Source organism: Monopterus albus, unplaced genomic scaffold (genome assembly GCF_001952655.1).
Source record: "Monopterus albus unplaced genomic scaffold, M_albus_1.0 scaffold100.1, whole genome shotgun sequence".
Taxonomy (NCBI): domain Eukaryota; kingdom Metazoa; phylum Chordata; class Actinopteri; order Synbranchiformes; family Synbranchidae; genus Monopterus; species Monopterus albus.
This window is the reverse complement of record NW_018127980.1, coordinates 126,215-136,428: the sequence shown is the minus strand read 5'-3', so window position 1 is coordinate 136,428 and position 10,214 is coordinate 126,215. Positions and strand designations below refer to the sequence as shown.

The window sequence follows — 10,214 nt, the reverse complement described above, 5'->3', positions numbered from 1 at the left end:
CTTTGTGGTGTTGTATGTTTAGGTCACTGCTTTATCTTTTCCTCTTCAACGACTTACAATGACAGTCAGCCATTTTCCTCTGCCCTTATGCTTCTTACTGCCCACCCCACCCTTTGCTTCATGGCCCTTATTTGTGAAATGCTTTAATTGGATTATACTCAATGCATCAGAAACACTTTGTCAGAGCTCCGTGCGTATGTAATTGTGTAACAGAATAATGAGCTGTGCATTCTTAATTTACATAAAATAATGATAAAGCATTGTCAAATTCATATTCAGATTTTTTTTTTATCATCCAATGAGCTTAACTGGAATGAAATCATATGTAGATGCTATGTGACAAAGCAGAGTCAATAATATAGACTAGAGAATTTAAATGATCAAGCCTGATTGATTAGATCGATTCTCAGCTCCTTACTCAAGCTCCTTGAATTTGTAACAGTTTGTCAGTCTGACCTCTCAGTGCAATACAAACTGTAACATGCCCAGCAGACAAACACCTGTATTGTATATAAATAACATTGCTTTGCTGCCATTTAAGAATTATATGGATTATTTAAAAAATAGACAGGAGATTTGATAGTTGATCTTTTGGGTCCTTTATCAAGGAAACATATCAAAAATCTGCAGGTTTTAACCTCTCAAATGAGAATTTGCTGCTGCTTTGTTTTTTAACAGTGTAAAGTTCAGTTAATTGTTAAATGAAGAAAATAATTGTCAGATAAATCCATAATCAATATTTGTCATTAAAATAATAATTGGATAGATTGATAAAGTGCTTTATTAGTCCCCAAGGGAAAATTCTGGTTTTACAACAGCTAAACAAGGACGTTTTACAAAATAAATGTAGATGTTAGATTAAAATCTGTTTAATTCAAAGATACTGTTTAGTGTTTTTTAGCTTTTCAAAACATATTTTATACAAGCACTTTGCCACTTGAGCCCTGCTTGATGTTGATTTAAAACTCCCTGTTGGGGTATCCCGATAGCTGAGCGGTTAATTCACCGTGCGCACACACACACACACACACACACACACAAACACCATTTCCCTTTAGTCTCTCTGTTATCAACTATCCAATAGAGGCCGAAATGGCAAAAACTCATTTAACTAAAACTGTCAAGTAATTCTGTCTTATGCTTCTCTGTGCCTCTGTTTTTAGGTGAGCGGTTTGCCAGGATCCGTCTTTAACCTGGCTCCCTCCCACATGTTTGGTAACAGGTTGAACCCAAACTCGGCCATGGCAGCACTCATCGCTCAGTCCGAGGCCTCACCAGCAGGTATGCAAATGTGTGTTTGTGTGTGTGTGTGAGAGAGAGAGACAAAAGTATTTAAGTGTGTTAGAAAAAGAGAGGGAGATAATGAATAGGGCATGCCCCCTCAGTCCCACAGAGGTCAAAGGTCAGAACATGTGATATTTTCAAGCTCCACCCACTCAGCTCCGGTTACATGCCTCAATCGCTCCCCCTCTTTTCCTCTTCCATCTACCTTTCTGTCACATGTACACAAGCAAATACAGTACACGAGCTCACGCACATGTAGTTACCACACAAAGCATACACCTTTCCCATAAGCCACGGCCACTGAGCGAGAAAGGAGGATTTTGTTGATGTGGTGGTGTGAAAGAGGAGTAGAGAAGGCCTGGATCAAGCCTTTGGGAACTCCTGTGGTAGAACAGATGTGGTTTGTTGTCTATCCTGTGCAGGAAAGCTAATGATGGGAGTAAGAAGCGGCTTTAGTAATCAGAGTAGTCAGTTCCAGAAAAGAAGAGAGAGTAAAGAGGAGGAAGGGAGGTAGTTCCTGTTGCCAGTCAGCAGTCATCAGAGCCAAATCAGCTCTGACCTACAGGTCAGCTGACTTGTTCATGGTTTCTGCCTGCCCTCGCACAGACATGCATCTGTTAATGGAACAATCTGGGGTATGGGTACTTGGACATGCCGTGCACATGCACACTAAAATACATGCTGGTGACATCCTGACAGCAAGATCTCCTGTGTTCTGTTTGGCTGAACAAGACGCAAAGCAGTGTATATCTGCTGATCTAGAAATAGGACCAAGTAAATAAACAGTAAATACATGTGGTGCACAAAAAGAGTGCTGTTTACCTGCCTGGCGCATGTGCAGCCAGCAAGGCCCATAGTGAGACAGACTGCATGAACTAATATTAAGAAGCTGTACATGGACTTTGGCAGATGATGAAATTTACATCACCCAGACCTCTGCAGGGATGTGGAAAGCATGAATTGACCTTAATCAGACTAAATGATGAGGTCACAGGGTGTGTGTGCGCACAACTGATAGACTATGCAGGTTCTGTTTATATACCCAAGCAAGTTTTTGTCATCCCTGGGGTGGGAAACAGATTGTCACCATGGTAACATTTGTCCCACTTGTCACTTCACAGAAAAATATTAGATTTTAGACTTGATAAATATTAGATATACATCACTAAATATGTATGTTAATCAGTGTTTGTCAGATTTTTTTTTATGATTGACTGAATAATTACTAAGTCATTTAACAAACATAAATGCCACATTTGCTGATTCTCAAAAAAAGTATTGTCTGATATTTTTTTTTGTCCAGTATAATGAAGTTTTCTTATATACTGTATATATGTGCGTGTGTGTGGTAAATGTCAGATATTACTGAAACATGGCCAAAATAATTTAATAGAGATCTAATGTTAGCTAGTTTTTTCTGACCAACAATCACAAACCCAAAAATATTCAAATTAGTAGATTCTAGACAGAAAGGGCTAGAATCGGGAAATGTTAGACACTTTTCTTAAAAAATGACAAGCAATTGTTAAAATACCCAGATAATTTTTTGGCCGATTCACTAATCACTGAACAGACAAGCATTTCACCTCTATTTGATAATTAAATAAGCTTTGTGCATCTTTAGTGAACATGGATGTTTTCTTGCAGTTGTCTGTTAGTGAACCAGTAAAGCTCACGTGAGCGGTCAGGGTGCATGCACGTTTGCATGCCTGTAGGCTCCTTACTTTGGCAACTGTTCCTTTTTGCTCCTGAGTGCCAGGACGAACAGGTAGTAAGTGAAAGGGAGCTTGGAAAATAAGGCGAGGGACTAGAGCAGTGACCTGCTGGGATTGGCTCCTAAGTAGAGAGAAGTTTGTACAACAGTATAAATGCAAAAGTGTGCGTTTACATGTGTGCGTGCATGTGTGATTCATTACTCACTGAGGAAAATGAAAAGAAGTGTTTGGCCGGTGGCCCAGAGGGATGAGGTGGAGACAGACTTTGAAAGAAAGCTCATTTGTGAAAGAGATACAAAGGAAGAGAGAGAGAGGGAGTTTTGTAGATTGCACAAGCATCACAGTGCATCCACATTACACAGGCTAAACTTGAAAATGCAAGTTTTCTTCTCATTGCATTGACCCCCTCTCCACACTCAGCCAGCAGTTTGTCACCATCGAGTCAGTGTGTTTTGATTTGTCTTGCACAGCAAAGCTTTTTTGTAAGGTGATATATTGTGAGCCTGGTTTGGGGCTGTGTGTAACTAAAGTTAAACCTTGTGTTTTATTGAGGTTCCTTATTGTATGAGAATAAAATAATAATAATAATAACTAATATTCTCTTTACTTTAAATACTACAGTACAACTTGTTCTCAGTTAAAAATCATGGTCATAACAGGGACATTATGATTAGAAAGACCCTTTGCCTTTTTATTTATTTATTTTTTATTAGTGCCACTATAGCTGATCACTCAGTACAGGTGGCATTAAGCTGTGTTTATCTTGATTTTATCAGGCAACTTTGCAATCTGGTAGACATCTTAGCACAGCTGATCATATTTAAAAGCCACACTCATCTCGTGTGACGGTATGTAACAGCTAGTTTTGACTTGTCCACAACTGCACATAGGCGTCAACACATACCCTAGGCAGCAAAGGGGTTTATGGATAAGCGTAGGTTGCTGATGGTTGCAAACAGTCTGATGCGCACACCTCCCAAATCTCAACTACACGTTGTGCGAAGCTGCACATCCTGCATGCCGATTGGTTAATCCGACTCTGCTGTGACCAAGACATAGCTGTCTCCTATTGGTCCTCTAGCGGGTACTCGCCTCTGCGAAAACATCAGAGAAAATTGTTATTACTTGCCTGGATTGACCACCTATTCTCAATCTAAGTGGTTACTTTCTCCCCTGAAAAATATCAGCACTTTATAACATGGCATAATGCCAGGTCTTCCATTTCCTCATTTCTTCTTCTTCTTCTTCTTCTTCTTTTCTGTATTTTGATGTGTGAGGGCCCCCTAGATAGAATATTAATGTCTGTACAAGTATAAATACAACAGCTATGCAACCTTCTCCAGACAACAGACGCACGTTCCCATACGTGCAGTGATGCAGAAATCTAAATTCAGCTAAAGTGAACAACTGCATTATGAGTTTGACTGTATTAATACAGTGTAGATGGTCACAAAGCAGGAGGGCACAGAACAGAGGTTTTTACTAATGCAGATGTTTTTTTTCAAGTGATGAGGGGTTTGGCGTGAACAGAGATCTTCTCTCCCTCTCTCTCTCTCTCACACACACACACACACACACACACACACACACACACACACACAAAAGACCTGAAAATGCTAACATTATTTTCACCCAACGGGTTTCCAACTGCAGCCGGCTTAGCATGGATGTGTTCTTAGATGTCCAATTGATTTTCTGTGTGTTTGCGTGTGTGCACTGCAGATCAGGAGGTGGGAGACGGCAGCAGCAGCGTCAGTGCTCAGGGCTTCTCCATAAGAGCTTCTCCCAAGACCACCCCACGGTGAGTACACACACACACGCGCACACATATGCCCTCCACTTTTCTACATTCCTCACTGCCCTCCCTTCACCCATCCCCCTCTCTGCTTTTCCCTCCTCTGGCCCCTCGTTTCCTCTCGCTTCCTCTCACTCCTCACACACACATGCACACTCTCCCTTTCGCTCTTACCCTACAGGCAATTCTCACTTTCTCTCAGCCAACGATAACTTGTGTTTTTGAAGGTCATAACCATCCTTCAGCTCCAGTTAGATTGCTTTTTTCCTTGGTTTAATCACACATGGAGAGACAGTCTGGTGGTTTTCTGCATCTTCTCAGTTTGGAAATATTTCCACGGATCTTTCATGATGGCGGTATTGACAATACAAATGTTTGTTTGGATAGTTTCACTTGATGAGGTTGGTGACATTTGTTTTTTTTTAACACTGCACTTATATTATTTATTCTTTTCATTTAGGATAAATATTCCTGCAAGAATTGCCAACATTTAATTTAAAAGAGAATGTTGCAGTAATTATATATGGTGCCAGTTAATTTAAGATTTTCTCAATAAGTAGAACATTTAACGTGGTTTTAGTTATCTTGAGAATTTTTTTTAACTTTAACACTTTTACGTCATAAATTCAGTCAATAAATCTGTTTTTTTTTTTTTTTATTCATCCTCACATTTTTGGATGATGCTGTGATATTGTATTTACTGTTACACTATAATTCAAAAGTGGGAAAAACTTGCCTGGTCATTTCTTTTTGCCTGGTCATTTCTTTTTCCTCACATTATGCACCTCTATCTGTGTGCTGCTCTCTCACCTCCCTCTTTCATACACACACTGGTTGTCTCAGCACACACACAAAGTTTATCGCATAAAGACAGTTAACTTTCTTCTTTCCGTCTCTCTTGCTTGTCCTCTTTCTTTGTCTCTTTCTCTCTCGCTCACACACACAGACTAAAAGCCTGGCCCCTTTTCATTAGAGGCCTCTGTAACAACAAATTGATGTAGTTTTATAGCCAGCACTGTCTATGTTTGTCTGACGTTTATGTTGGGTCGTTAATCTCCCTATTGACCTCTCCATCTCCCCTTTTCTATCCATGCTCTCTGTCACTCTTTCTCTCCCTTCATTCAGCTCTCCCATTGGTGGCCTGCAGATCCGCTATGACTCCTCAGGGTCGTTACCGGGGTTGCTAGGGGCAGGGGCGGGCGGCATGGAAACGCTGCCCCCAGTGGCCACCAGCATAGAACAGCTCCTGGAGAGGCAGTGGAATGAAGGGCAGAGCTTCCTGCTGCAGCAGGGAGCACATGGAGACGGTAAGAGGACGCACATGGGCCTCGGTGGTGTAGTTTGAAATAATGGTTCTTGTTTAAATTCATAGTTTATTTGTGTTCAGAACACTATTTTGACCACTGAAGCTCTGAGAAATCCTTTTTCATTTAACAAAAGAAGCTTTTCCAAAAGTCCTGGGCAAAAGGTTAAACTTTTGTTGTATGATTAACTTTTGTAGCTATTTTAGTAAATAATATGAAATTATTACAGTGTCAGAATGCCAACAGCTACACTATAACCTAGCTAAGAAAAACAGTGTCTAAAATGAGTGCAGATTTAATTCAAATTAGTAAGTGGCTGATAAAAGATAACATTCAGTACCATCTTTCCATACTTAACTCACCAGACAGGTTCATACCTGGCCTCACACATGCACACACAGTTATTTTTTTCAATTCTACAGTTTTGCCCCATTTTCTTTTTCCTATCAACTGAGCCATCAGCTTTTTGCTTCAGTCTGTTGCCATTGTTCCTCTTTTCAGTTACTTCCTTGTGTTATCTGATATTGTTGTCTGTCGATCTCTGTCGGTTATCTGCTTATCTAGACACCGTCAGTGATCAATAGAGTGAAAATGAAAAAGGGATGGAGGCCAAGGTGTTGGAACGGCCGTCCTATACAGTGGATAAGTCAGATTTATTTCTTGTCAGAATACCCTCCTCACTGGGTTGTCCTTGAGTGCTGTGCTGAGTCTGTACAGGCGCCAGGGTCACTGTTCTGTAGCTGATCTTGACCTCTGACCTCCCTGTTGAGTGAATCTGCCTAATCAGTCACTGGGTGTTTGAACAGAGCTGTGTGGACTCTCAGCAGAGTTGCATGGTTTTGCCTTAAGGAAGAAGTGGCCTTTTAGGAAGTTAGAGCATCATTCTTGTCGCTTGTGAAAAGATCACTCCAGTACTGCTGCATCCTGAAAAGTAAAGCACTTTACATCTATAAAGTAGGCAATACAATTAAAGTTTGTAACGCTTCTGTTAACTCCAGACTGTTGGTACAGTTACAAAATGTTTTGAGGGAGCAGAAATAGCTGCTGCTACTCTCAGATATGCTGATCAGTCAGTCAGGTTCATTATTCTGATGCATATTTCCTTCTCAGTGGTGGGGATGTTGAAGTCTCTTCACCAGCTGCAGGAGGAGAACAGGAGACTGGAGGAGCAGATTAAAACTCTGACCATGAAGAAAGAGAGACTGCAGCTCCTCAGCGCTCAGCTGTCAGTGCCTTTCACCCCCACCACAGCCTCCTCTGGTACGTGCACTCGCAGGCACACTAAACAACTCAAGATGTATAGTGGAATAAAGATGGCTGGTAAGGCAGTTTGCAGTTGTAGTGACACTTTCATTTGGCACAAATACATAATTGAAGTGAGGTTGCACTTGGCCCTTCCCTGCATCTGTGTCCAAACATACATACTTACTAGAGCTGGAACAGTTAATCATTCAAGAGGATACACTTCTACAACAACTCTGACAAATGATTAATCTGCATTTGTTTAATCAAGAAAAGGGACAATTAGTGCCAGGTTCATGCTTTCTCAGATATTCACATTTATTTTAAATTGAATATCTTACAAGACAAGACATCACCCCAGGCTTCCAGAACTTAAGATGGACATTTTCCAGTTGTTTTAACTTTCTAGACTAAACAATAATTGGTTGACTGTGGAGTCACCAGAATACTCAGAGAAAGTACCTGATGAAAATGAGTCGCAGCCCTAATGCATCCATAATCTGACACAGAAAAAAATCTGAATCTTCATTAATTTGTGTTACAGATGTGAAAGGAGCCCAGCTGGGGGCCACTGACTCATCTTTACCTGTCGCAGCTCAGGTACACATAAACACAACGTGCTAGTCTTAGTTTGAACCCTGTATTAGCCAAGCATCAGGTCATAAAGTTCAGTTACATCAGCTGGTGTCACATTAGATGGTGAATACAGTGAACTCTAGTCAGTTTACAGTTGTGACAAACTGACTTGTGTATCATAAGTTTGTTAAAAATGCATAAATGGAATCAGCGTCATTACTGGGGTTCATCTCTTTGTGTTTCTCTCAGGACAGCACATCATGCGGTGGCCACAGCAGTAGTGGCTCTACCTCTTCCCTCTCCACCCCTCCCTCTGTCTCCCAGAGCCCGCCGCAGCTCAATGGAGTCACCACCATGGGGACGACCCAGGCAGGGCTGGGTGGGGTGACGGGGCTGATGGGTGCGCTCGGTGCAGGGAGCACACTGGGCATGGGTGGAATTGTTGGGGCACTGAATGGGGTGATCCAGACACCAGCAGGAACTAGCAGCCCACACACCAACACTACCGGAGCAGCTACAAGCGTCCCATTGCCTGTCAATAACAGGTACATCAGATGCCACTTCTACCATTTTGTCTCTTTCCTGTCCTGGTCAGATCAGAAAATCTTAAGCTCAACCACACAGCACAAGTCTGAGTGGGAGTAGCTAGTACACAGTCATATTTAATAAGGCAGTATATTGTTTCATGGCCAACAGCAGAATTATTGTAAGCAGCGCTGTATCACTCATGCTCACCAATCTGTGTGTGTAGCACAAAGATGTTGCAGTGGCCTTAAACTGTTTTTGTTGTCAGTCCCACTGAACTTTACTGAGTCCTCTGCTTTGTCTTTTCTTTGCTTGCGTGTTGGATTCTAGCAGCACAGCAGCCAATAAGAACAGGTGAGACAGAAGGTGGTGCAGCTTCCCCACTCGTTGTAGCTCTGTTTTCTTCTTTATGTCTGTCAAGAGAGATTGTGGAAAAATGTTGTTGTTCTTGCTTTTCAAAACATGAAATTGTACAGATTTGCTGCATTCAGCAGCTTCTCATCAGCCTGAGTTTGGAGATGAGTGTATAAAATGTCTAAAGTTAACGTCTGATAGTGTGTTTACTGTGTTTACTGTGTTTTGTTTTGCCAGCGCTGCACGGCTCGGCCTGCTGTCTGAGCAGCACAAACTCCTCCTGCAGCAGCAGCAGCTCCAGCAGCTGCTGGCCTCACCCCCCACCCCCCACACAGAGGTGACACACACACACACACACACACACACACACACACACACACACACACAACTCACTGCCTTCGTCCACTATCACACACAGTTAAACACACATGCGCACACATTGAACTTCAGTTGTGGCACTTCTTTTCCCTCACCTTTCCCCTCTTTGTCCTTGTTTGCTCTCCCCTGCCCCCACCCTCGCCGCCACCACCAGGAGCAGCAGCAGGTGTTGCTGTACCAACTGATGCAGCAGCAGCAGGACCTCCAGCAGTCCCTCTCCTCCTCTGCCCAGATTACCACCATGCCACTGTCTTCCACTCAGCTGTCCATCAGCAACCTGCTACCTGCCGCCCAGAGCCAGGGCCAAGGCGCCATCACCGCCAACCCCTTCCTGGCACTGCAGCACGCACACACTGATGCACACACCTCGGGGACACAGAAGCAGCGGATAGCTGAGAAGGCCATGGGTGTCGGAGGGCAGGAGAAGACATGATGGCAGTTGCTCCTTTGTTTTTGGTGGTTATAAAATGAATATGCAGAGTTTTCGGGAGACTGACCTGTTGGTCAACTTTGTTGTTCAGCCATGAGAACACTGGCAGCACAAACACTTTGTCACTTGTTACTTTTACTGTGCTAATACATTAGCACGCTGTGGAGTGACAGTAGAAGACAAAACCAACCTTTTTCCTTTTGCAGTAACTAGGTCACTAGTTGATCCAGTTAAGTTTATTTTTGCAAAATTTTGGGGTTTCACTTTTGTACTTTGTACCATTTTTTTCCCATCCAGTTTTAGATTTCTTTTATTTTACCTTTAGTGCTGCTTCAGGTTCTTATTTTGTCATTGTCACATAATATTATTGGTAGTAACTTAGTGTATGTGTCGGTGTGTGGCACCAGAGCACATGGTGTATCCGCTCTCAGCTTCCCTTCCTTTTCTTTAGCCATTGTCTCTGTATTGTCTTCACTCTGTTTCTTCACCTTTCTTCTCTTCTTTGTCTTACAGCGTCACATTTGTCTTCCCCGTCCTCCACACTCACATCCCTCTCGGTCCGGTCTGTCTGCTGTTTCATTCTCTCAGGGGCCTCAGTTAGCCAGAGCTGT

General features: G+C 42.4%; 1 protein-coding gene across 1 annotated transcript in view; it reads left to right on the top strand.

Annotated features, from left to right (window-relative positions):
• mllt10 (MLLT10 histone lysine methyltransferase DOT1L cofactor) overlaps positions 1–9,606 on the top strand; it is a 39,508-nt gene extending 29,902 nt beyond the window's left edge. The window contains exons 13-21 of the mRNA XM_020609627.1: positions 1,164–1,281; positions 4,722–4,800; positions 5,920–6,101; positions 7,209–7,358; positions 7,885–7,940; positions 8,166–8,461; positions 8,772–8,795; positions 9,033–9,107; positions 9,246–9,606. Coding sequence (XP_020465283.1) covers positions 1,164–1,281; positions 4,722–4,800; positions 5,920–6,101; positions 7,209–7,358; positions 7,885–7,940; positions 8,166–8,461; positions 8,772–8,795; positions 9,033–9,107; positions 9,246–9,606 — 1,341 coding nt within the window. The remainder of the gene's footprint in view (positions 1–1,163; positions 1,282–4,721; positions 4,801–5,919; positions 6,102–7,208; positions 7,359–7,884; positions 7,941–8,165; positions 8,462–8,771; positions 8,796–9,032; positions 9,108–9,245) is intronic.
• Positions 9,607–10,214: the final 608 nt, after the last annotated feature.